At 42.9% G+C, this 27,812-nt stretch overlaps 1 protein-coding gene across 1 annotated transcript; it reads right to left on the bottom strand.

The window, feature by feature from the left end:
* Nucleotides 1–329: 329 nt before the first annotated feature.
* Nucleotides 330–27,559, bottom strand: si:ch73-193i2.2 (transient receptor potential channel pyrexia). Its single transcript, XM_067386805.1, has 19 exons — nt 27,259–27,559; nt 26,987–27,125; nt 25,888–26,030; nt 25,706–25,792; nt 24,969–25,119; nt 24,377–24,538; nt 24,112–24,221; nt 23,243–23,371; nt 23,066–23,157; nt 22,873–22,984; nt 21,274–21,444; nt 5,787–5,857; nt 5,524–5,691; nt 3,682–3,800; nt 3,392–3,596; nt 1,271–1,478; nt 1,101–1,183; nt 801–970; nt 330–585 (listed from the first exon to the last, which is right to left on the bottom strand). The coding sequence occupies exons 1-19, from the start codon at nt 27,334–27,336 to the stop codon at nt 509–511; spliced, it is 2,475 nt and encodes an 824-aa protein (XP_067242906.1). The 5' UTR covers nt 27,337–27,559; the 3' UTR covers nt 330–508.
* Between the last annotated feature and the right edge of the window lie 253 nt (nt 27,560–27,812).

Below are 27,812 nucleotides of genomic sequence, written 5' to 3'. Positions count from 1 at the left end.
TATAATATTAATATTGAACCACTGTACTCACATGAACTGATTTAAATATGTTTTTAGTACCTTTATGGATCTTGAGAGAGGAAATGTCATTGCTGGCTATGGAGGCCTCATGGAGCCATCGGATTTCCACTAAAATATCTTAATTTGTGTTCCCAAGATTAACGAAGGTCTTACGGGTGTGGAACGGCATGAGGGTAAGTAATAAATGACAGAATTTTAATTTTTGGGTGAACTAACCTTTTAAGTTTTCTGGGGTTCAGAGAAAGAGACTTGGACTTGTCTCACATTTTATATTTAAATAAAACATTTAGAATTAAGATAAACTCACTTTAATATACACAGATGCAAACCTATATTGTTACAGTAACTTGGTAGAATGCATAACTTAAGAAAAAAAATCATAAAAAAATAATAAAACAATTCTAGGTCACAAAATCATGTATGACATGCTGCACAGAAGTCCTTTCCCAGTCTTGCTCCTGATGGATTCAGTGTTGATTTCTGTATTTCACTGATCAGCTTCAGAGGTTTTGTTGTCTGGTTTAGGTTTCTTTGTCACTGAGTGTGTCTTGTCCTTATCAGTGGCTGCAGAAACACCGGTAACATTACTTAAAACTACATTCTGGATGAACCTAAGTTGCATTTTGTCATTTACCATGTACATACAATAATTTAGATTTAATGACTACCTCATTAAAAACAAGCAAAAAATGGGCAGAAATGAACTTATAATGAACATCTACGGGGCAACAACTGCATTTGCTTAACATACTTCCATAATAAGTTCAGAAGTCTCTTACGTGAGGATGAGTTTGTCTTTGGCTGGATCAGATTGAGCAGCAAACTGTGGAGTTCCTTCACTTCAGCCTTCAGCTCACTCAGGTCCTGACTCTGCTTCTGCTGGTCTTTTTCAAGTCTGTGAAGAGTCTTGAGATGTTCTTCTTTCTCTGGAGGTGCAGCACTTTGCCTTCTGTAAAAGAGACAACATATGTAAGGCAGCCTTTCCAGAACCATCACTTGTTACAATACATGTTATAGATGGTAATAAGAAAAATGTAACAATCTAAGCCCAATAAGTTCCAAGATGTTCATTTACCAACCTTGTGACATCTCTGGCATCTGCATATGCTAACTGAGGTGAGATTGCCTCTCTTTGGATGTTCAGATATTTATCTAAAGTATCCTGCAGAACATACAAAGTTTCCGTTATTCTGAGATTTAAGAAAAGACATGTAAAAATACAACATCCAGTAGCTGTTAATGCAGACACCTTGATCTGTTCTGTAAGCTTCTTCATCTCAGCATGCTGATCTGGGTTAGTGGTGACATCATCATCAAAGAATTCTCCAAGCGGGGCGCAATGGCGGTGGATGTGCTCGTTGTCATAGCAACGCCTCAGACAAGGCATGGATTCCTCTATCTGCAGAATGATAGCTGCTTGTTGCATCACCGCATTGGCCAGCGCGTTGTCATAGACCCTGCAGACACAAGCGTTCCGCATAAGGGTTAAAGGAATAGCGCACCCAAAAATGAAAATTCTACCCAGGTCATTTCGTACAATGAGATTTTACAGTGAACAAATCTATCATGCCCATAAGTACTAAAGGGTATAAATCGAATGTTTCATCATGATATGAGCAATACAATATTTGCAGATACCTCAAAAATTGCTGCGATACGATTACAAGATCTAGGGGCGTGCAATCAATATTACAATAATATGTTTTGTAATACATTTTACACAACCAGTTGCATTTGCACAGAACTCTCTGAAAACTGCAAATACTTTATCCCAATTAGGACGTCCACAAAAAACAAAACAACAACAACAAAAAACATTATTTATTTATTTATTTTTTTCATCAAATCGCACATGAGTTCATCAAATGTTTGAGGATCAGGGCCGTCCTTAAGGCGATGCAACTGGTGCAATCGTATTGGGCTCCACACTTAAGAGCCCCCGCACCAAACGCCCCCCTACCCCAGAGCACAATCACGAACAGACCGAGGGGGTCATCCCTATCTCCCAACCCTCCTGAATGGACCACTTCTATTCCCCCACCCAGAACGCAATCACGAACAGACCAAGGGGGACATCCTCGCCCCCCACCCCTCTCGAACTGACCACTTCCAATCCCCCCACCCGGAACCCGATCACAAACAGATGAAGGGGACATCCTCACCCCCCAAAACTCCTGAATGGACCACTTCCAATCCCCCCATCCAGATCACGATCACAAACATCCCAAGGGGGTCATCCTCAACCACCAACCCACCCAAACGGACCACTTCCATTCCCCCCACCCGGAATGCAATCACAAACAGACCAGGGGGGCATCCCCAGCCCTCAACCCTCCCGAATGGACCACTTCCAATCCTCCCACCCGGAACCTGATCACAAACAGACTGAGGGGGACATCCTCACCCCCATCCCTCCTGAATGGACCACTTCCAATCCCCCCATTCCAGAACGCGATCACAAACAGCCCAAGGGGGTCATCCCCAACCACCAACTGACCCAAATGGACCACTTCTATTCCCCCCACCCGGAACACAAACACAAACAGACAGAGGGAAACATCCTCACCCCCCACCCCTCCCGAACGGACCACTTCCAATCCCCCACCCAGAACCGATCACAAACAGATGAAGGGGACATCCTCATCCCCCAAATCTCCTGAATGGACCACTTCCAATCCCCCCATCCAGAACGCAATCACAAACATCCCAAGGGAGTCATTCTCAACCACCAATCCACCCAAACGGACCACTTCCATTCCCCCCACCTGAAATGCGATCACAAACAGACCAAGGGGGACATCCCCACCCCTCAATCCTCCCGAATGGACCACTTCCAACCCCCCCACCTGGAACACGATCACAAACAGACACAGGGGGACCTCCTCAGCCCCCACCCCTCTCGAACTGACCACTTCCAACCCCCCCACCCGGAACCCGATCACAAACAGACAGAGGGGGACATCCTCACCCCCCAAAACTCCTGACCACTTCCAATCCCCCCATTCGGACCGTGATCACAAACAGGCCAAGGGGGTCATTCCCAACCACCAACCCACCCAAACGGACCACTTCCAATCCTCCCACTGGAACGTGATCACAAACAGACCAAGGGGACATCCTCACCACCTAACCCTCCCTAATGGAAAGTTGGTAAAAGTGAACCAAAATTTGATGATAGCTCAGTGACAATTTGACATCTGCTAGGTTGCTGCATCAGGATTGTGGCGTTTGTACAGTTTAAAAGAGAATGCGTGCTATGGTGGCTAACATAAGAGTTTCAATATGAAGGTGCATCTTAAAAATATACAGTAAATATGATATATCGTTACACCCCAAGCATATTATAAAAGTATGTTTGATTTATTAATACCTTTGGAAGGTGTCAGAAAGCAGAGCAATCAGTAAATTAACACAGAGAATAGCAGACAGGGCCAGAAATGTTCCGCAGAGAAGGTAGGCCATGACTGCGTCCACATCCAGCATGGCATCAAACTCATACTCATCCACCAGGGTGATGCGGTAGAGGCTATACAGCAGCTCAGGAACCGTCTGCATACTTGGCACCTCAGCTATACCTGAGAGCAGTAGAGGAAACATTTATGTCTTATGCATCATAACTTTAATTATACAATGACATACTGCAAGTCTTTGTGACTGTACCTCCAAATATGATCCAGAAAGCACAGGCATATGGAATGTAGATCTCTATATAGAGAAAGAGGAATCGCAGCACGTCTCCTGCAATCTTCCCCAGCATGACAATGAAGGGACCCATAGCTCTAGAGAATAACATCAGCCATTTACCTCACAATCATGTGTCACAGTGTTGGCTAATAGAGTGCAAAGATCAGTTTTCAGAAGTTAAAACCATTAAACCCTCACCCTCATGTCATTTCAAACCAGTATGGCTTTCTTCTAAGAAACACTAAAGAAGATATTTTGAAAAATGTCTTAATCTTTTTTTATTCATACAATTAAAGTCAATGGCATCTAATTTCCTTCTCCAAAATATCTTTGTGTTATGCAGAACAAAGAAATGTATAGGTTTGAAACAACATGAGGGTGAGTAAATGACCCAATTTTCAACTAACCCTTTAGTCACCATAGACAAATTATACTATAATTTTTTACTCAATTTTTACGTCAATTGCAAAGTTTCATTCACTTTATAAAAGTACACTACTCATCAAAAGTTTAGGGTTGCTAAGATTCTTTTTTTTAATTTATTCCTATGATGCAATGCTGAATTTTCAGCATCATTACTCCAGTCTTCAGTGTCACATGATCCTTCAGAAATCATTCTAATATGAAGATTTGATGTTCAAGAAACATTTACAAAGTTTGTTAATATTGTGATTCATGTTGGAGCTGGTTGGTTTGGTTCATCTCTTAGTCTTTACCAAGTTATTTTTTGAAATCCCTATGGAAAACAACAGGAAAAGGCTGGAAAAAGCAGCCAATTATTGACTGCATTGCTTGAAAAGTGAAATGGTATTCCAGCATATGTGGAGATACTGCAGTACCATTTAGAAGTGACTGAGCACATACAAACCCCCATGTCCTTATGTTTCTATGGTTACTGTAACATTGACCATATATTCCCATGGTTACCTAGCTCACAAAGAGGAGGCCACCTGTGGTGTCTCAGAGAAACCTGAGATATGGAAGCACTGTTGTTCCGGCCACTGACCAGGTGGTTCCATTCGGTTCCAGACACTCTGTGTGTCGTAGCAGCCAGGAGATCGAAAAGGTGTTGTCATTATATCTGAAGTCCTTGTTTTGTTGCATTAGTATCTATGGTAACTGCCACTGACCAGGTGTTCCTATAGAGTCGATGTTCTCAAACTTTTTCTCAGATGACCACTATTTTAGACGCTTCATGACCCCCTTTAAAAAAAAAAAAACGTTTAATTTGCATCTTTTACAATTTTACCTTCTCCAAACTTTAATGGTAATGTATCACAGTTTCCAAAAAAATATGAAGCAACACAACTGTTTTCAACATTAATAATAATCAGAGATATTTCTTGAGCAGCAGATCAGCTGAAGGATCATGTGACACTGAAGACTGGAGTAATGATGCTGAAAATTCAGCTTTAATCACAGGAAATAACATGTTAAGACATATCTAAATATAAAACATTTATTTTAAATTGTAATAATATTTCATAATATTCCTGTATTTTTCATAAAATAACTGCAGCCTTGGTGCGCAGAAGAGACTTTTTTCAAAAACACTTTAAAAATCAAAATTATTCCAAACTTTTGATCGGCAATGTACACTTGGATTATCATGCATTCATTGAAATGTTATTATTTAACATTTCAAATTAAATTTTCTCAGTTTTTAATTTCAACCAGCTAGGAAAGACTGTATATTATAGGATTGGTTTTAATTGATTTTTGGAAATCATAATCAGCTCCTCTAAAATCAAATAGTCTTGACCTGCAAGAGCCGGCGGAGTTCAAGATCCTGAAGTTACTTACAAAATGGTACATTACCTAAAAGCTCGGACATGCTTCATTAGCCTTAACCACAGGAAAATAATGGACACTGCGAAGAGGCGAAGACTGTTCTGTCGAAGTGTGTCAGACACTAGGAATACATCTGTCAAGTGGATGCCCAGAACGGTCAGCAGCAGCAAATACACTAGCCAATCAAAGATATTCCTGTGGGCGACACATCAGCATACTTACTCAGACAGTATGTTCATTATTTTGCACAATCTTTCAAATTATACATTGGCTTATTCTGAGTACATTACCAGCGGTCTTGAGTGTAGGTTCCTTCCAGGTTTTGAATATACTTAATTTGGCCTTCTAAATAATTGCGTTCCTGTATTATAAAGCAAAACACACTGATTATTACAATTGTGTATTTTAATATTGTTTATTTATGAGAAATTAATATATTTTGTAATTTTTGTAACTTTAAATGAACATTCTGAGTTAGTTAAATAAGTTAGGCCATAGCATAATTTACACAGAAAATGATTTTGACTCATAACTCAGTTTGTAAAAACAAACACAAATTGTGTTTACAATAATGCACTTAAAATGGAAGTCTATGGGGGAAAGCAATCCATAGGGGTTAAAGTGTTAGTTCACCCAAAAAATGAAAATCCTAATTATTCACCCTCATGTAATTTCAAACCCCTAAGACTTTTGTTCATCTTCGGAACACAAATGAAGATATTTTTAATGAAATCAGAGAGATTTCAGTCCCTCCACTGACAGCTACGCAACTACCATTTTGACACTTCAAAAAGAGATTGTGAAACTAATCCAAATGAATTTGGATTAGTCCAAAATTTGATCGTGAAAAGACACGATCACTTTATATGATGAATTAAAAGATGATTTAATTTAGGCTTTTATTAACATATAAACATTCATCAACTCGCACTCAGCACAAACTCAAAACCAATGTTACTCACGTATGGAGCAGAAACAACAACCTCTGCATCCATTTTCAGGTCTCCCCGCTTAGGTCTCTCCAGCGCTGGAAAGCTTTTCTAATATTAACGTGGGTCCTAAAGCTCTTGCCTGATCATAACCCTTATTTTTCCAGTGATATTCCTCTTTTTTCTTTTGTAATGTCTCTTAGCCATCTCTCTTTCTACAGTCTTTCTTCAAATCTCCCTCTCCTCCCCCATCATGAGTGTATACTGTTGACTGGCTACAAGTGTGTTGTGCTGCTCGGTCCAATCCACTTTTAACAGTGTTTTTCAGAAATCGCTTACAGCACCTTTAAAGGGATAGTTCACCCAAAAATGAAAAGTTGCTGTTAATTTACTCACCCTCAGGCCATCCAAGATTTAGGTGTCTTTCTTTATTCAATTCAACAGTAAAGAAGATTTTTTTTAGCTGAAACCGTTGTCCTCAGTGATTCATATAATGCAAGTCAATGGCTACCATCACTTTGAGAGTCAAAAAACATATAGATACAAAACAAAATTAATACCCGTGGCTCCTAGTGATACATTGAGTTCTTATGAAGCAAAATAATCAGTCTGTGCAAGAAACTGATCATTATTTACTACATTATTGTCAACATTACTGCTTCCTGTCACATAATAATGTATGTGCAAAAGCTTAAACATTGGGAATCTTCTTGACTGAGATCATGCAAGTGAACGTAATCATAATTTTTTCTTTTTATGAACAATACAACACATGCTTCATCCCTCTCTGTTGTAAACAAACACACGTGGGAGTTTGCTCCCGCACATACGTCATACTGCGTCAGGAAACTCGCGCTTCAGACTGTAGTGAACGCGCTCTGGACCGATTGCCGAGGCTGTGGATTACAAGTAATAATGTTGTAAATTATGTTGTTTCTTGGACAGACCGATCATTTTGCACTGTAAAAAATGACCGTGATTTAAACAGTAAAAGACTGTAAAAATGCTGCGGTGAAAAACTGTCAATTGGTTAACAGAAAGTTTCCGTACTATATACGGTTAATAACTGTAATAGATCTAATGATACATTTAAATTTAAATGTTAAATTCAGTTTTTGGGAGTGAACAATAACAATTCATTGTAAAATTTACAGTGAAAAACCATAAATTGACATTCCCACAATTCCCTGCGTGACACTTCACTTTTGATATATTTTCGTTGAAATAACTCTGTTTCTTCTTAGTTTTTCTCATTTTTTTCTAATCAGTTATGTACATTAGGGTTTTATGTGACATCTAATGTTGTTAAATTAATGTTTATTGCATTTTTAAAATGTCATGCATGTTACCATGATGGTGTTTAGTGTGTGTGTGAATGACACTGTGTGCACCTTCTATATGTTAGTGTTGTCCTTCTCAGCTTGTGGAAAATCTGCTTTTGATGAACTTTGTTTCATCATGTGACTCTTATCACCACTGTGTTTGGTGACTGGCAGTGTATTATAAAGATACAAAACAGATATTAGTACTTCATTAGGTTGGTAAATTAACATTATATCAGTTAATGAAATATGTTATTTTACCATAAATTTAACAGATTTTTTTTTTAACGTTGCTACTGTATTTTTTACGGTAAAGTTCTGGCAACCACAGCTGCCGTTTTTTTTACCGGGATTTTTTTTTACAGTGTGCTTCAATGTATCATCAGGAGCCACAGGTAATAATTTTGTTTTGCCTGTTTATGTTTTTTACTCTCAATGTGACGGTAGCCTTTGACTTGCATTATATGAATCAACGAGGACAACGGTTTCAGCTAAAAAACTGAAGAAGAAAAAAGACACCTACATCTTGGATGGCCTGAGGGTAAGTAAATTAACAGCAAATTTTCATTTTTGGGTAAACTATTTTTAAAGGCACAGTAAGTGATTTCTGAAAAAAATGTTGTTAAGCGTCAATCAGCAGTACACATCCATGATGGGGGAGGACTCATGAGACTCTCCATCTTCTTCAAAACACAAATTAAGATTTTTAATGAAACCTGATAGATTCTGTTACTCTTATCAACCAAAACTTTGACTCTTTAAATACCAAATTAAAGTAGTCCATATGAACTGATTAGTTTAATCCAAGTTTTGTAAAGAGAAATGACTACTTTAAATGAAGAACAGATTTAATTTAACCATTATTTAATTTTTTTGTTTGTTTGTTTGTTTTTTTATAATGTGCTGTTTTTAAGAAACTGCTCTATTAACCTAATTTCTACACATCTCATCTCAAGGGGGAATTGTTTTTTTTTTTTTTTGCAGCATCTTTGATAAGTAAATTAGATATTTTTATTCACAAATCAACTTTGTCTAACATAGTTTTTCTGTAAACTGAGAAAATATCAATGTTTCCATATGACAACACTGTACCAGTGGAATTGCGGTAATGTATTTCACCATTGGCAATGTATTTAATATATTCAATAATGTATTTCACCAAGGCCATTTTATTCGTATAGCACATTTCATACACAATGGTAATTCAAAGTGCTTTACATAAAAAAAGAATAATAAAAATAGAACATAAGGAATAGAAATAACAGTAAAAACAGAGAATTTTGCTATCTGGATGGAAGGATGGATAGGAAGTCTCAGGGAGTTTGTTGTTGTTGTTGTTGTCCATCAGAGTGGATCTAAATGGATCTATCCATCAGAGCGGATCAGAATGGATCTTCCTCACACGACAGGACTGCTACCTGTTAAGGCACTTCAAACGGATAAACACAGTTTCAATCTCCCCTTTTGCCAAGGCACCTCAAACTGCACCACACAGCCCCAATCCCCCTTCCGGAGATATCTTATCTATGCAACGCAGTTCAAATTTCCCCTTTGGAAATTTCCCCCTTTGGAAAGTGTCCTGACTGTAATCCAGAGATATCTTAACCATGCACTACAGCTTAAATTTCCCCATGGTTTGTCCCCTTAAGTCAGAATAACAAGATGATACATAAAATATATAAAATACAAAATTAAATAAAAACAGGAAAAGGAATTAAAAGAATAAAAAGATAATACGTATAAAATAAAGTGCAAACAGTTCGGACATAGCACAGTGCTCAGTCAGCAAATGCATAGATAAAAAGAAGTGTTTTTAGTCTGGATTTGAATGTGGCTACTGTTGGAGTACACCTGATCTCTTCTGGAAGCTGGTTCCCATTCAGTCGGTCACGTTCGACGTACGTCGGACAGACCGACGAATAGGAATCTCGCTAGAGAGGCCAATCTACTTCGAGTGTAACTAAACGAGCCAATGCACATTGGCATGCAATCATATGCATCAGCTGCTCGCCTCGCAGCGCGGGTATATAATGAGCAGCAGGTGCGTTGCATCTTCAGCTTTTCGCTTCGGAGCCAAACCTTCTATGAAGACAGCTACTGAAAGCGAGTGTGGTGAACGAGTCTCTCTTCAAGACGTCTCTTTGTTGCGAGGTGCAGGCGGACAGCGCAGCAGCGGGGCCGATTCTCCTTTTGTTTTTGTTTTTGCCTTTAATTTGATTGAGCAAAGCTGTAATCAGCGTGAAGGCCGTTCTCACGGCTGGTGAAACGGTGCGCCTAGAGCGCTAAAAAGCTGTTGTTACAGCTGGTAAGAGGAGCGCCTTCAAGGAGAGTGCACACGACAGGCTGCACATTCCCTGTCTGTGCTGCAGCGGCTATTCCCCTGCGTGCTTCAGCACCTAAAAGAGTCAGTCCTTGAAAGAGCTAACACGAGTAGTTCGCGTCTTTTTAAAGATGTCGTTCTACTTGTGTGTTTCTGGATGCGGTCGTTACCTGGCGCCTCGGGATGGTCACCAGCGCTGTATCGCGTGCTTGGGCTTAAGGCACGCTGAGGCAGCGTTTGTGGATGAGTCATGTACCCATTGTGGGAAGATGACCATCGCGGAGTTGCGGTCGAGACTCCACTTTCTGCAAAGGGGTGGAGTCCCGGTCCCGACGCCTCGCTCCAATCCTCCTCAGAGGGTTGCTGCGAGCGGCGGGGCTGGTGACTCCTGAGGATAACGGTGAGCGCGCTTCCTTCGGGGAACCAACCCCCTAGGAACCCTCCCCCCTCGTGCGCTCCGCAGCCAGTAGAGCTGCCCTCGGAACGTGGTGGACCACCCCAGAGGTGTGTACCATCTGTTTCCTTCGGAGCTCCCCCAGACGACCGGATGTCGATCGCTGCATCGGAGGGTGAGCCTGATACTTCTGGGGAGGATGAGTCGGCGCAGTTGCCTCCTTCGGGGGTGACAACTGTGCCCGACACGGACCCGGAAATGATGGCTATGCTTTCCCGGGCCGCCAACAGGGTCGGGCTCGTGTGGAATCCTCCACCGTGTCCCGAACCCTCGAGGTTGGATGACTGGTATCTCGGGGTGGCCAGGGCTGGTTCTCAGCCCCCACCCCAGTGCCCTTCTTCCCGGAGGTGCATGAAGAGCTCACGGGCACGTGGACGGCACCTTTTACTGCCCGAAACCGTGTCGGTGGGTCCTCCTCCCTCACCACCCTTGATGGCGGGGCAGCGAAGGGTTACACGCGCATACCCCCTGTGGAACGGGCCGTTGCTATGCAGCTGTGCCCTAACTCCACCTGGCGGGGGGAGCCGTCTCTCCTTCCCGGGCCTGTAAGTACTCGTCGGATCTTACCGGCAAGGCTTATCAGGCCTGTGGGGAAGCTGCCTCTGCCTTACACGCTATGGCGTTGTTGCAGGTCCATCAGGCCAAGGCACTGAGGGACCTGCACGAGAGGTGGTCATGATCCACAAGTTCTCCAGGAACTTCGTGCCGCGACGGACCTCGCGCTTCGAGCGACGAAGGTTACGGCGCGGTCAGTGGGTCGTGCGATGTCCACTATGGTGGTCCAGGAACGCCATCTCTGGCTGTGTCTTGCGGACATGAGGGATACCGACAAGGTCAGGTTTCTTAATTCCCCCGTGTCCCAGACCGGCCTTTTCGGCGACGCGGTCGAGAACTTTGCCCAACAGTTCTCGGCTGTACAAAGGCAGTCTGAGGCCATCAGTCACATCCTGCCGAGGCGGTCAGCTGCTGCACCTCCACCGCCGGCGGCACCTCAGACTACCCGTCGCCGAGGGCGCCCCCTGCAGCCGCCCCCGCTCCCGCGCCCCAGCAGCAGCAGCCTCCATCCAAGCGGCGCCGTGGAGCCGGTCGCGGGCGGGGCGCCCAGCCCGTCCAGCCACCCCCAAGAAGAAGGGTGGCAAGGCCAAGTCCAAGCGGCCCTAGGACGGGCGACCCGGAGATAGAGGGGACTGCTCTTCAGGAGGTGGTGAATGCACCACTCCTTCCCCGGAGGAGGGCCGGGTGGAGAATCTTTTGTTGTTTCCTTTTGTTCCGCCGCTGGCTCAACGGCCAGCGGTACCCAAATTTTCAAGAAAAGAGCAGTTTCCTTTATCTCCGGGTCCGAAGAGGGCTCGGAGAGCAGTGGGAGGGCTAGAACCTCACCACTCTCATCCACCTCTTCTGTCGCCAGCGGACAGCAGCGAGCAGCAGGTAAGCAAATCTCGACTGCTCCCTCTGTCCACCCGTGGAGGCAGGTAAGTGTTGCACAGCACACTGTGACCCCGCTTCGGGCCGCCTCACACAGAGAGCCTCCCGGGCCGCGTCCCTGCGTTCCACCTCGCTGCCCCGCGGCGGGTACGCCGGTGGTCCCCTTGGTGCCGCTGGTGCGGTCTCTGGGAGCCTGGCTAGCGCTCCCCAGTCCGTCTCGCTGGCTCCTCCGGACCATCAGGCTCGGCTATGCGATTCAGTTCGCCCGGCGTCCCCCCAAGTTCAGGGGCGTCCTCTTCACTTCAGTGAAAGATGTCGATGCCCCTGTTCTGCGTGCGGAGATTGCAGTCCTACTGGCGAAGGACGCGATAGAGCCGGTCCCTCCAGCCGATTTGAGGTCAGGGTTCTACAGCCCCTACTTCATTGTACCCAAGAAAAGCGGCGGGTTACGACCGATCTTGGACCTGCGAGTTTTGAATCGGAGCCTTCACAAGCTACCGTTCAAAATGCTTACGCAGAAACGCATTTTCGAGTGCATCCGTCCCCGAGATTGGTTTGCAGCGATCGACCTGAAGGACGCGTACTTTCATGTTTCGATTCTTCCGCGACACAGGCCATTCCTGAGATTCGCGTTCGAAGGTCGAGCATATCAGTACAGAGTCTTACCCTTCGGGCTGGCCCTGTCTCCCCGCGTCTTCACGAAAGTCGTGGAGGGAGCCCTTGTTCCCATGAGAGAACAGGGTGTTCGCATTCTCAACTACCTGGACGACTGGCTCATTCTAGCACAGTCTCGGGATCAGTTGTGCGAACACAGGGACTTAGTGCTCAGGCACCTCAGCCAGTTGGGGCTTCAGGTCAACTGGGAGAAGAGCAAACTCGCCCCAGTGCAGAGGATCTCTTTTCTCGGTATGGAGTTGGATTCGGTCGAACGGGTAGCACGCCTCACAGAGGAACGTGCTCGGTCGGTGTTGAACTGCCTGAATACGTTCAATGGCAGGACAGCGGTCCCACTGAAGTTTTTCAGAGGCTCCTGGGGCATATGGCGGCTGCAGCGGCTGTAACACCGCTCGGGCTGCTTCATATGAGACCGCTTCAGCACTGGCTTCACGGCCGAGTCCCGAGATGGGCGTGGCAACGCGGCACGTTCCGGGTGCCAATCACTCAGGAGTGCCGCCGAACCTTCAGTCCGTGGTCGGACCCTTTGTTTCTCCGGGCAGGAGTGCCCCTAGAACAGGTGTCCCGGCATGCTGTGGTTTTCACAGATGCTTCTGCCACCGGCTGGGGTGCCACGTACAACGGGCATGCAGTCTCAGGGGTTTGGACGGGACCCCATCTGCATTGGCACATCAATTGCCTCGAGTTGCTGGCAGTACGCCTTGCGCTGAGCCGCCTCAAAGGCCTGCTTCGCGACAAGCATGTACCGGTCCGTACGGACAACACTGCGACCGTTGCGTACATCAACCGCCAAGGTGGTCTACGCTCCCGTCGCATGTCGCAACTCGCCCGCCATCTCCTCCTGTGGAGTCGGAAGCATCTGAGGTCACTTCGCGCCATTCATGTCCCCGGTGTGCTCAACCGTGTGGCCGACGAGCTATCACGAGCTGCGCTGCCCGGAGAGTGGCGACTCCACCCCCAGGTGGTTCAGCTGATCTGGAGAGAGTTCGGAGAGGCTCAGGTAGACCTGTTTGCCTCACCAGAAACCTCCCACTGCCAGTTGTTTTACTCTCTGACCGAGGGAACACTCGGGACAGACGCACTGGCTCACAGCTGGCCCCGGGGCCTGCGCAAATATGCGTTTCCCCCAGTGAGCCTACTTGCACAGACCCTGTGCAAAGTCAGGGAGGACGAGGAGCAGGTCTTGTTAGTTGCGCCTTACTGGCCCAACCGGACCTGGTTCCCAGAACTCTCACTCCTCGCGACAGCCCCTCCCTGGCCCATCCCTCTGAGGAAGGACCTCCTCTCTCAGAGACGGGGCACTCTTTGGCACCCGCGTCCAGACCTCTGGAAACTCCATGTCTGGTCCCTGGACGGGACGCGGAGGTTCTAGGTGACTTACCCCCGAGGTACTTAACACCATCACTTCGGCACGTGCACTGTCTACGAGACGTGCTTACGCCTCGAAGTGGAACCTGTTCGTCGAGTGGTGCTCTTCTCGCCGAGAAGACCCCCGAAGATGCTCGATCGGTGTCGTGCTTTCCTTCTTGCAGCAAGGGTTGGAGCGTAGGCTGTCCCCCTCCACCCTCAAAGTCCATTCTGCTGCTATCTCCGCTTACCACGACCACATAGATGGCAAATCTGTTGGTCAGCACGACCTGGTCGTCAGGTTCCTTAGGGGCGAGACGGTTAAATCCTCCTCGTCCCCCCTCCATACCCTCTTGGGACCTTACTCTGGTGCTCAGAGCACTCCAGATTGCTCCCTTTGAGCCTTTGCTGTCAGCAGACTTAAAGATTCTCTCTATGAAAACTTTGCTGCTGGTGGCATTGGCCTCCATCAAGAGGGTAGGGGACCTGCAGTCATTTTCGGTCGACGAATCGTGCCTAGAGTTCGGGCCGGGTGACAGCCACGTGGTACTGAGACCCCGGCCTGGCTATGTGCCCAAGGTTCCTACCACTCCCTTCAGGGATCAGGTGGTGAGCCTGCAAGCGCTGCCCTCGGAGGAGGCAGACCCAGCCCTGGCTTTGCTCTGTCCAGTTCGCGCCTTGCGACTGTACATAGACAGAACTCGAAGCTTCAGGACCTCAGACCAGCTCTTCGTCTGTTACGGAGGCCAGCAGAAGGGAAAGGCTGTCTCCAAGCAGAGGATGGCCCACTGGATAGTGGATGCCATCGCCCTGGCTTACCAAGCTCAGGGCGTGCCCTGCCCGCTCAGGTTGCATGCCCACTCCACGAGAGGTGTGGCATCCTCCTGGGCGCTGGCTCGTGGCGCCTCGCTAACAGACATTTGTAGAGCTGCGGGCTGGGCGACACCTAACACGTTCGCTAGATACTATAGCCTTCATGTCGAGCCGGTCTCCTCCCGTGTTCTCGCCTCAGGTCAGAGGCACGGAGAGGCCCCGGCTTAGTGTCGGCTTGCTGCGCTACATGCGCATTCTATTCTCCAGAGAGTCCCTACGGGCAGACCCTGTTGAGTCCTCCGGTTACCCTTCGGCAGCCGACGTGGCGGAGCGTCTGGCGCCAGGCCTATACTCCGTTGTATCCTTGAGAACCGGATTTAGGCTGGGTTCCATATGTGTGACCCTACGGGGATCCCATATGGCTTTTTCCACGGCTGCTCCTAAACGAAGCCCGTGTCTTTCCCTCTGGGGAGAACCCATCTCTCACCGAGTGGAGTCACCCCAGTTCTTCCATATGTTGTACAACCTACAAGGTTAGTCCATATGTACTTATCCATATAACTCCTTCGGGGGAAGGATATGGCTTCCGCAGCGTTCCTTATCGCATGTAAGGCTACGCTTTCCCAGCGTTATCCAATTGTCGCACTGAGTGGGTTTTGGGAACAACAGTGATCGACCCTCTCTGCGTGAGCCTGGTCCCACCGTCCTTAGGCAAGGGGGTTCAGGTGGCTCACGACAGAGCGCTGGAAGAGGGCAGCCCCTGTGGCGCTTTGGTAGGGATTCCTATTCGTCGGTCTGTCCGACGTACGTCGAAACGTGACCGACTGAATGGGAACGTCTCGGTTACATAGGTAACCCTCGTTCCCTGAAGGAGGGAACGGAGACGTACGTCCCGTCGCCACAGGCGTTGTCCTGCTGATGCTGCCGCCTGCTGGGTTCGGCTCCTCAGCGAAAACCTGAAGATGCAACGCACCTGCTGCTCATTATATACCCGCGCTGCGGGGCGAGCAGCTGATGCATATGATTGCATGCCAATGTGCATTGGCTCGTTTAGTTACACTCGAAGTAGATTGGCCTCTCTAGCGAGATTCCTATTCGTCGGTCTGTCCGACGTACGTCTCCGTTCCCTCCTTCAGGGAACGAGGGTTACCTATGTAACCGAGACGTTCCAGCTGCGGCTGGCGTAACAGCTAAAAGCAGACTCTCCTTGCTTTGAGTGAACCCTTGGTATTTCTAAATGACTTGATCCTGATGTTCTGAGTGATCTGTTAGGTTTATATTCTATGAGCATATCTGCAATGTGTTGAGGTCCTAGGCCATTGAGTGATTTATAAACAAGTAACAGTACTTTAAAATCAATTCTAAATGCAACTGGAAGCCAGTGCAAGGACCTGAGGACTGGTGTGATGTGTTCATGTTTTCGGGTTCTGCTCAGAAGCAGCATTCTTTACGAGCTTATGGTCTTATGGTCTTTTTTGGGAAGACCAGTGAGAAGCCCATTACAATAATCCACCCGGCTGGTGATGAAAGCATGAACAAGTTTCTCTAAGTCTTGACTGGAGACAAAACATCTAATTCTTGCAATATTTTTGAGATGATAATATGCTGATTTAGTTATTGTCTTTACATGGCTACTGAAACTCAGGTCTGACTCCAAAATCACACCAAGATTCCTGACTTGATTTTTAGTTGTTTGACCCCTAGAGTGAAGGTACATGTTCACTTTGAGAACTTCATCTTTGTTTCCAAACGCAATGATTTCAGTTTTGTCTTTGTTTAACTGAAGGAAGTTTAGACACATCCCATTTTTAATTTCATCAATGCATTGACACAGGGAGTCAATGGGGCTGTAGTTGTTAGGTGATAGGGCTAGGTAAATCTGGATGTCATCTGCATAGCTGTGATATGCAATTTGGTTCTTTCTCATTATTTGGCTCAGTGGCAGCATATATAGGTTGAACAGGAGGGGTGCAAGAATTGAACCTTGAGGGACTCTGCATGTCATGGATGTCCACTCACATAATAACTTCTCCCTTCTAAGAATGACCTGAACCATTTAAGGACCATCCCAGGAAGCCCAACCCAGTTTTCCAGCCTGTCAAGAAGAATGTTGTGATTGACAGTGTCAAACGCAGCACTGAGTTCGAGTAGAACCAGCACTGATAATTTACCTGAATCTGTGTTAAGGCGAATATCATTTATTATCTTTATGAGTGCTGTCTCTGTGCCCTGATGCGGTCAGAAACAAGATTGAAAGTTGTCAAAGTATCCATTCAATCTTAAGAACTTGTTCAGCTGATTGAAAACAACTTTTTCAATGATCTTGCCTATGAAAGGAAGATTTGAGATTGGCCTGTAGTTGCTCAATATGGTGTTATCCAGATTGCTCTTTTTCAGGAGGAGCTTGACAACTGCGGTTTTCAGGGATTTTGGAAAAGTACCAGAGAGAAGTGAGGCATTTACCACTTCTAGGAGATCTGCTTCTAAACAGTTAAACACACTTTTGAAAAAAGATGTGGGAAGTGTGTCAAGGGCGCAGGTTGATGGTTTAAGGTGCTGTACTGTTTCTTCCAAAATTTTACCATCAATTGCTTCAAAAACAGACATAATAGCTGCTTTCTGATGTTTTGATCTGATCTGTTTTACCCCAGTGCAGCTCAAGGATGTGCTGATCGCCTTTCTGATATTATTAATTTTCTCAGAGAAGAAGGAAGCAAACTCACTGCATTTGCTGTCTGAAAGCATTTCACTGGGAATCTGACTTGGGGGGGTTTGTTAGTCTCTCTACAGTAGCAAAAAGAGTGCGGGTGTTGTTTAAGTTTTTGTTTATAATATTTGAGAAGAAGGTCTGTCTAGCTTTGCCTAATTCCACATTGAAAGCATGAAGAATATCTTTATAGATATATCGATAGATAGATATTGATAGATAGATTATAGATAATGGATTTCAAGTTTTATCTTTTGCAACATGCGCTCAGCTTTTCTGCATTGTCTTTTTATATTTTGCACTGATGTTGAGTTTCTCCATGGTGCTTTTTGTCTGCCACTTTTCTTCCTGACTTTCACAGGAGCAATGTTATCAATAACATTCTGTACTTTTGAGTTAAAAGAATCAAGGAGAAAATCAACAGAGTCTGCATATATGCTTGGTGTTAAAGATATAGCCTTCATAAACAGTGCACTAGTTTTCTCATTTAAGCATCGCTTTTTGACCGAGATAGATCTAGCTTCAACAGTCGGAGAGATCAATAAATCAAAGAAAATACAGAAACGATCAGATAGCGCTATATCCTTAATGACAATGGATGAAATGTTTAGACCCTTACTAATAATTAAATCTAGAGTGTGTCCACGATTGTGTGTGGGTCCATGTACATGTTGAGTCAGATCAAAAGTTTTCAAAACAGTTATGATTTCTTTTGCCATATTGGATTCTGCATTTTCTATGTGGATGTTAAAGTCCCCAGTAATAGCAAAGCAGTCAAACTCAGAGGAAATAGCTGATAACAGTTTTGTAAAGTCCTCCACAAAGGCTGGAGAGTATTTTGGAGGCCTGTAGATAACTATAAGTAGAATGCGAGGAGCACCTTTTAACACAATACCCAAGTATTCGAAAGACAAGTAATCACCAAATGACACTTGCTTGCATTGATATACATCTTTAAATAGAGCAGCAACACCACCACCTCTCCTAACAGCTCTGCAGACACTCATAAAAGTAAAGTTAGGAGAGGCTGTTTCATTCAGGATTGTTGCACTGCAGCTGTCTTCAAGCCATGTTTCATTTAGAAGAATAAAATCTATGTTGTTTGTTGTTATTAAGTCGCTGACTAGTAGTGATTTATTTTTAAGTAAGCGGATGTTTAAATGTGCTAACTTAACAGTCTTCCTTTCTGTCTCTACAGTAATCTTGGTTTGACGTGTAATAGGTAGCAGATTAAACGGGTTTGCCAAGCGGTTTGAGAAGGCCTTAGGCTATCTATAACGTAATAAAACAGAAATAGAGAAAGCTACAGGCACACTGGGTTCCCACTTGTTCTGTAAACATTTGATAAAGTCACTGTTATCATAGCGGGGACCCGACACACATCACTGAGAGCTGTTATCGTTTGTTTTTGGTTCACCTAGAACAGACGGAGGAGGTTGAGGGCCCTGGCATTGTGGCAGGGGCTGAAGAGCTCTCGCAGGAGGAGGAGGAGGGCGAGCTGGGCCCACAGGCTTTGGTGGTTTCGGGGCTTGACGCTTTTTTGTTGATATCTGGGGGCTCGCAGCAAAATAGTGGGAGAGTTTGGTTCCAGCATACACCAGTTCCTCCATTTTCTCTGAGAAGCACAGAAGAGGGGATGCCGGAGAAAGGGATAACGTGTTCGGTGTGAGGGGCTGTTGCTCTGGTGTTACCGGAGGCTGTAATATGGTGTCCTGACTGTTTTCCCGAAAGTCGTCCTTGGGTGCTGAATCTTGGAGCAGTTCTAACACGTCACTGTCTCTCGGTGAGCTCTGTGGGCAGGGCTCAGTCAGGATTGTGTCCGTGAGCAGTGGTTGTTGTGGCTGCGTGGTGTTATCATTGACCTTGTGGGATGTGTCAACCTCATGTCCATTCAGGTGCTGAAATGAAGTCCTGTGTTCAGTTGTACTCTGTCCAGGTGTGTTTGTGCCATTCAGGTTGAGTGGATTTGTACACACTGCTGAAGGATGATGGAGGAAGAAGTAGATATTGTCCTTTAGCACTCTTGAGCCCAGTTTATTTGGGTGCAGGCCATCATGAGTGAACAGTTGTCTCTGACTCCAGAACAGATTGAAGTTGTTGATGAAATTCAGTCCTTTTAAGTTGCAGGTTTTTTGCAGCCATGTGTTAAGACCAAGCAACCGTGTAAATCTATTTGTTCCTCTTGCTGGGAGTGGTCCACTGATGAATGACTGAACTTTTAGTCTTTTAAGCATTTCAAAAAGTTAATTGAAATCTCTCTTAAGGAGTTCTGACTGCTCCTTCCGAATATCATTCTTCCCCGCATGAATGATTAGTCGATTTGCAGTCTTATATTTCATCAGAATGCTCTTAAGTTCCCTGTTTACATCAGAAACTGTTGCTTGTGGAAGGCAGCATGTAGTTGTATCCCTGCTGCTAATGTTTCCGATAATAGAGTCACCTACTATCAGAGTCCTGGGCTCGGCTGCTCTCTGAGCTGAGTGCCGCTGACTGTTCAACCTTTAGCGGCAGTTAGCATCGGTGTTAGCTGCTGGCTGATTTGATCTATGTCCGATCATGTTAGGGGATTCCTCACCCACATTCATCATGTCTGGAGATTCCTCACCCACATTCATTAACACTTCAAATCTGTTCTCCAGATGTATTGGCGGTGGTAGGGAGCTATTGTTTGGGGTAGAGGATGCTACTGCATTAATATGTGATACTCGTGACAATCTGATGTCTCGAGTGCCTTTGGGTCTGTGTGCCATCGATTAATATGTTGATCAATTTCGGCACTCAGTACGGTCTGTTTAGGGGCATTAGATTCATGGGACTCACCGACTGTGTGCTGAGGACGTCCATGATGAAGCTCTGTTGTGAGTTCCTTCTGGTTTGGTAGTCCCGCAAGTAACTTTGTTTCAAGAACTGCAATCCTTTGTAGAAGTCTGTGGCAGTTTGTGCAGCAGGTAGATTCTTCAACCAGAGGAGGCATATTATTTCTAATCCTTTTGGATGTAGGCAGTTCTTCCAGTTAAAAAGATTGTTGGTGCCAAGATTTGTCGTTTGAGCACTGCACCTATTTGCTGTAGTTAAAATTAGGAGATAAAATATAAAAGCAATAGAGAAAAGCGCAGAGCTGTAAGCAAGAGCGTCCGAACAGTAGCGAAGCCGGAAGTAGTCATTGGGATTTTTTATAGATATATAGTAGCATCAAAAATATGATTGCAGATTGGAGTGTTTATTGTAGTATAGTTGAATTTATATTAAAAAAAAAAAAAAAAAAATATATATATATATATATATATATATATATATTCAATTCACAAAATGAATACAGCAATATTTCATGGAAAGGGCAATAGGAAGAAAGCAGAGTTAGCTCTTCAATGTGATGACAGTGAGGATGAGTTAGCCAAATGATAGGGATTAAATAATAGGGATCTACTTATTTTTGATTTGCATGAGTTCCAAGTATATAAATCTATCAATTTCTTAAAGAAATGTGAATTTAAATAGAATTTCATAGGAAAACTACTACTTTTTTGAACATTTTTCATTGTGGTACAGTGTTGCCATATGCAACGTTTCCCTAAGTACTACCCCTCCCACCAAAATCGCTTGCTTGACATGAAGGTGAGTAAATGACAACAGAATTTTCACTTTTGGGTGAACTGACCCTTTAAAATGCATGTCAAAACATAGGATTAATTTAAAAATCAATTCAGATCATGAGATCAGTCCATAAGCTTATTATCCTTCATCTCTCTCTCTTGAATAAGATCTTTATGGGTTCAGTGTGTTACCTCAGGCCACATGGGGTGAGAGCAGCTCAAGTCCTCATTGAGTTTCTGCACAGTCCAGCGCTGCCAGTGCTTGAGTTTCCTCCGAGATCGCACAATCTCCATCACTTCCCTATACACCTCGGTCACCATCAGCACTAGTGCCAGAACCACCAGCAACACACGCCACCAGTCCTGCCGAGAGGAGTGCATGTGCTGTATGTGTATGTGTGTGTTTATAAGCAGAAAGAGGAATATTCTAGAGCTCGTACAGCTGTTTGCGCTGCGTGCTCTAAATAATGTTAGAAAAAAAGGAAGAGCGCTTAAATATATACAGTAGTGGCCAAAAGTGATAATGACCCTACAAGTTTGATTAAACCATCAAAATATGAGAAAAATGTTTTATAGTTTAAAACACTATCTTTCTTTATATGAAAGCCCATTAAAAATTATGTCTTCACAATTTGGCACATTTTTATTAATATTTGAATAAAGGATGACAATGTCAATTTTTATTGGCTGTACATCACTTTTGGCCACTATTGTACGTATCAGAAGTACTGATCTATTAGGACTAGGCAGGGCTTGACATTAACACCCACAAACCAGGTAATATGGGATTGTATGGGATTGCGCATATTGCACATAATTTTACTCATTCCTGCAGATTTTGTGCTCATCCCCAAAGTGCGCACACATGAAGCCACCTCTCACTACTAAATTTTTATTTATTTGTTTATTTTTTGCTGCTTATTGTGCCTAAATGGTCAAATATACACAAAATAATGTCAAAATGTCGGTCTTAGTATTCACATAAACACAGTCAGTCGATAAACTCAGTCACAGTCATGTTTTAAGTGAACATAAACAGTTGAGAAAGAAATCGCATGTGTAACAGTATAATGGATCTGTGCATCAGGTCTTAAAGTGACAGCAGCATAATAAACCTGCTGCCAAATTATGAGATAATATTATGTTTTGATGTCAAAGTTGTGGCCAGTGAAAATACTGAACAGTTAGTAACTTTGGTAAACCACTCTCCACGGTGGCTGGTCGGCAAAAAAAAATGTCAAGCCCTGGGACTAGGTAACACTTTATTTCGAAGGTCCACTTTAGACATCTTACTAACTATAAGTAACGTTGCAACTACGTCAACTAACTCTCATTAGAGTATCAGTAGACTGTCTGCTTACACTTAATTTTGATGCTCCCCAAAAGACATTCTTATGACTATAAGAAACTTTGCAACTACATGTCCACTTATACTATAACCCTAACCTAACAGTCTAACAGTCTACTAATACTCTAAGGAGAGTTAGTAGTTGCAATGTTACTTATAGTTACATTTACATTTACATTTACATTTATTCATTTGGCAGATGCTTTTATCCAAAGCGACTTACAAGTGAGAAATACAACAAGCGAGTCGTCATGACGAGGCAAATAGACAAGAAGTGCTCACAATAAAAGTTATAGGCAGTGCTCAGAGTATCATAAGCTACAATAGAGAGGAAGTGAAAGGATAGGTATAAGAATTTTTTTTTTTTCTCTAAGAAGTTAGTAGAGTGTCTAAAGTGGACCATCAAAATAACCAGACTATATATAAATGATAACCGGTCTTACCTGAGGAAGATTGTACCGATCTCCATCCGGACGTACTGATACAGATATGGCTACTGTTGTCCAGGAGATGATAAATAGGAAGTTGAAAAGCAGGAGTATCCAGGCGCCCAATCTGTAGGAAAACATTTAATCTGATGTGAATCTCAGTCCATGTATCTCCATGCATCAGCACTGGACTTTGATACGGGTTTACCTGCCATATAAGTTCCATTTGACAGTGATGAGTTTGAGCACTACAGGGTGCATGATGAGATCCAGTTTACCCTGATTCACGATAAACTCCAGCTGTGGACAGAGACAACTCTCATAAGCCAATGGAGCAACACCTGTATCGAGGAACTTCATATGAAATATGTTTAAATATGTGTACCGGTGATGACGGATCAGAACCTTTGGGGTTTGTCTTGTCATCCGGTTTCGGCTCCATTAGATGAAGGTAGTAGAACTGTTGTCGGGCCATTCGGTCTTTCATATGGAACTGATTCATTGCCAGATCAGCCTGTCGACACCAAGATGATGATTATTGAGAAGTTCACTGAGAATAGTACACTACCGTTCAAAAGTCTGGGGTCGCTAAGATTTTTTAAATTTAACTGATCAAAAATACAGTAATACTGTAAAATATGATTGCAATTTACAATAACTGTTTTCTATTTGAATATATTGTAAAGTGTAATTTATTCCTGTGATCAAAGCTGAATTTTCAGCGTCATTTCTCAAGTCTTTAGTGTCACATGATCCTTCAGAAATCATTCTATTATGATGATTTGCTGCTCAAGAAACATTTCTGGTTATTATCAATGTTGAAAACAGTTGTGCTGCTTCAGATTTTTGTGGAAAACGGGATACACCCCCCCACCAGGATTCTTTCATGAATACAAATTTTGAAAGACCATGAATGTTTTACTGTCACTTTTAATCAGTTTAATTAATTTTTACTGAATAAAAGTACTAATTTCTTTTAAAAAAATCTTACTGACCCCAAAATTTAGAATGGTAGTATTTTTTTTTACTCTGTATGCAATTTATGCTCAACAAATTTGATGATAATTAATTATCAAATCAGATTAATTATCAAAATAATGGTTTAGGGTTTAAAAACATGAATGTAAAGCTTGCCTTTTTTATAAGCACTGACATAAATAATATAAAATAACGTAAAAATAATAAAATCGTCTGCTAATCTTCAAAAGTTGATTAACTTGTACTGTAACCATAGCGATCCTTGACTATACTCACCACAGGGCTCATCTTAGTAATCATGGCAGTAATGCAGAGCTGTCCGTCAGAGTCCTGCACCCCAGCATCTGCTCCAAACCCCAGCAGCAAACGTGCGCTCTCACTTCGATCTGTACACAACAGGCACCCAACAACTCTCATGAAACCCTTGGATGCAGAAGTCAAAAAAGAAGAGACTTCTTCGACAACAGTCATGAGATTTGTCCACGGTTAGAGCTTGAGGACATGGATTTGGTCTGAATTTATAGACTAATAAAAGCCTTACCAAAGTTCGCAGCCAGCTGTAGAGGCGTCCTCTCTTTATAGTCTCGTACAGTGATGTCCGCCCCGTTCTGCAGTAACATCCTAACTGCGCCCACAGCATCATTCTTAGCAGCGAAGTGCAGCGGGGTCTGCTTGTCTTTATATGTGCGAGCTTCAATGTCAGCTGCCGTCACGATGAAAAATCATGGACAACATACACATTACCATACAAAAGATTTAATTAATTTATTTATTTATGTAGTATTTATTTTTTAAATAATGTAATGATGTAATTTCAAATCTCACAAAAGCTGCATTTATTTGAACGAAAATACTGTCAAAACAGAAATATAGTGAAATTTAAATGTGTTAAAATATAATTTATTCCTGTGATCAAAGCTGAATTTTCAGCATCATTACTCCAGTCTTCAGTGTCACATGATCCTTCAGAAATCATTCTAATATGATGATTTGATGATCAAGAAACATTTCTGATTATTATCAATGTTGAAAACAGTTGTGCTGCTTCATATTTTTGACTCATGAAATGACATCTTAAATTCTGAATTTTGCTGAATCCTGATGAACACACATAAACACACACACACACACACCTCCTCTTTCTAACAGGAACTGCAGCATCTCCTCATAATCCAGAGCTGCAGCCACATGAAGAGGCGTCACTCCAAAGGCATCGGCCCTCTGGAAATCAGACCCTCTTTCCAGGAAAAAACGCATCACATCCACGTTCCACGCCCGAGATATCTACCAATAAACACAACATCTGTAAATGCTTTACAGCTTTTTATAGGCAAGATGTCACTTATATTCTCAACATTTGAACATTTACATCCCAGAATGACAATTTATGGCATATATGTCTTACACAAGGAGTCAAACATTAACCTCATGCTGACAGACAGTAAAAAAGTAATTACAAAGAAATGGCTAAAACCAGAGCCACCAAAGTTGATGAATGGACTGATATATTATATATGTGATGAAAAAGATTTCCCTTTCCTTAAGAACCCAGATAGAAGATTTTATTCAATAAGGAGAACATGGACTGATTATATAAATTTGATACATAAATGGTTTGTAAGGTGAGAACTACAAGTAGCTCCCCTTGTTCTTGTACGTAGTTGCTGTCAAAATGAGGAAAATACAAAACATCTGTAAGATTGAGTATTTCATTTCAATGACCACTGACAGACATGATGGGCTGTAATGCTCTCTTTGACATGCTGTTGTTGTTTTGTTGTAAAGAAGCATTTCTGCATTGATAAATGTATGTATTTTTCCTCTGGAAAAAAAAACCTTAAAAAAAACAAAAAAAAAACAAAACATGAACCTCATGTAGGGCCGTTTGCCCGTATTTATCTGCTGAGTTTGGGTCGGCTCCATGTGTGAGGACATCATTCAGCAACTGCAGGTCCACCTAAAGCAAAAATCAATATCACTGTGTGACACTGACAAATATGACATATCATGTCTCCCAAAGTTCACCAATGTGGAGCATTTGTTTCATGTTACCTCATCCGTGTCTTTATTGCTGGACGCCAGAACTCGAAAGTGATCCAGAAGCCTTTTATTCAGCTGGATCTCCGTCTTCTTCTGTCCATCTACAGCATCCTCATCTGTTGCCAGACCCTTGTACTTGCTGCCAACATGTTCCTCTAATAAAGTCACATTGATTTAGAATTAGGATTAATATTACACAGATTTTTTTTTTTTTTTTTTTGGACATGTTCTATTTTACTACCTTGGTTGTTTGGACATACAGTATATTGTAAAATAAAATACCATTATTTTAAATAACCATATTATTTTTTGTTATTATTTTTTATTATTATTATTATTATTATTATAAAGATAATTATTAATCTTTTTTTAATGTTTTGAGCAGCAAATCAGGATCATGTGACACTAAAGACTGGAGTAATGATGCGGAAAACTCAAAATTCAGCTTTGATCACGGGAATAAATTACATATTAAAATATATTACAACAGAAATTAGTTATTTTAAACTGTAATATTTCATAATATTTCTGGTTTTATTGTATTTTTGATCAAATAAATGCAGCCGTCCTTGATCCTGACTATATGACTGGCTTAAAATGAACCCAAAATAGATTGAAAATTAAAAATCAGACACATAATTATAGAGGCAACAATACTAACCAAAAGGTGAACATTTATTAATAAGCAATTTAAAAAAATGTTTATTATTTATTATTTTTTAAACATTAATAAATGTTCATTTATTAAACATATTACGTTAATTTTAAACCTATTTTTTGAGTTCATTTTAAGCAAGCAATACAATCATTTTTAAACAATAGTTGAGTTAAATAAAACTACTCAGGTTGGGTCAAAACAACCCTTTCGCTGGGTTTGCCCATTTTTAACCCAGCACTTTTTAGACTGTAGATTCATTCAGTAAATGTTATATTTCAAAGTACCATAGTATTACCTTCTGATACATCAATGCACTATGGTACAACTACAGTAGCTTTATCTGAGGGTAATCAAATAAATGTTTTATTTTTAAAGTTCACATGATCACAACCTAACAAAGCAGGTAAAAAGTTAGAAAATCCTTTATTGTATACATGCATTTATTGTAAATACCTGTGGGTTTCTTTCTCACAGACTTGCGGGCAGCATGTTTCCAGCGGCCTCTTGCGTAGGATGCCAGGTGAGCGACTGACCGTCCCATATCTTTAACTGATGTCACGGATACTCGAGGAGCCATGATTGGCTGCACTGACTACAGCCATAAACATACAAAAATCATGAGTAAAAAATAACACAATAGTTTACAATTTATGCTGAACTCAACAGTTCAGGAGATGGGAAATAATATGTCAGATTCAGCCATAGACTGAAGGCAGTTTCCTCACCTGACTAGAGACTCCATCAGTCAGTTCAAGCTCAAGGCTATCCGGCCCATCAGATCCAACTCGACCAAATCTCTTCATTCTTCTGCTGTATTCAGCTGAGAGCAGCTGAAGATCTCCTCTGCCTTCTTAAGATGCTAAAAGAGTGGAGTTACAGCCCAAAACATGAACTCAGCAGAAGTGTAATGGAACCAGTACAGCAGAAAATGCGCAGCTTCACGTCAGTTACCCCGCATATGGAGCGGAGCGCTCTTGACGTCTTTAATAACGGGCTGTGTTTGTCTTTAGATGATTTGTTTCTCAGTTACCCATACTGTGAGTCGTAAAGCACATGTGTGTTAGACACTCAGCTACACCCTCCCTGTAATAAATCTTGATGAACTAACATTTATCTCATAATGTTTAACTAGAGGTCACAGGGCAACACAAGAACAGGATTATGTATAGGGTCTTTTATGGCACCAGTACTGAGTGTCCTGTTTTAACAGATAATGAGCATCTAATCACCATATAAACCAGAAAACACACAGACAGGCTTGTTTGGACTTGTTCTAAAA

This window comes from Chanodichthys erythropterus, chromosome 5, assembly GCF_024489055.1.
Source record: "Chanodichthys erythropterus isolate Z2021 chromosome 5, ASM2448905v1, whole genome shotgun sequence".
Classification (NCBI taxonomy): domain Eukaryota; kingdom Metazoa; phylum Chordata; class Actinopteri; order Cypriniformes; family Xenocyprididae; genus Chanodichthys; species Chanodichthys erythropterus.
This window is presented reverse-complemented; position numbering and strand designations above follow the sequence as displayed.

Coding starts and splice junctions, on each gene's coding strand:
- si:ch73-193i2.2 (XM_067386805.1), bottom strand. CDS start 27,336: ATGAAGAGATTTGGTCGAGTTGGATCTGATGGGCCGGATAGCCTTGAG. Junction 23,158..23,242: donor GTTCTGATCCGTCATCACCG/GTACACATATTT, acceptor CTCTGTCCACAG/CTGGAGTTTATCGTGAATCA. Junction 3,801..5,523: donor AAGCATGTCCGAGCTTTTAG/GTAATGTACCAT, acceptor GTTATTCTCTAG/AGCTATGGGTCCCTTCATTG.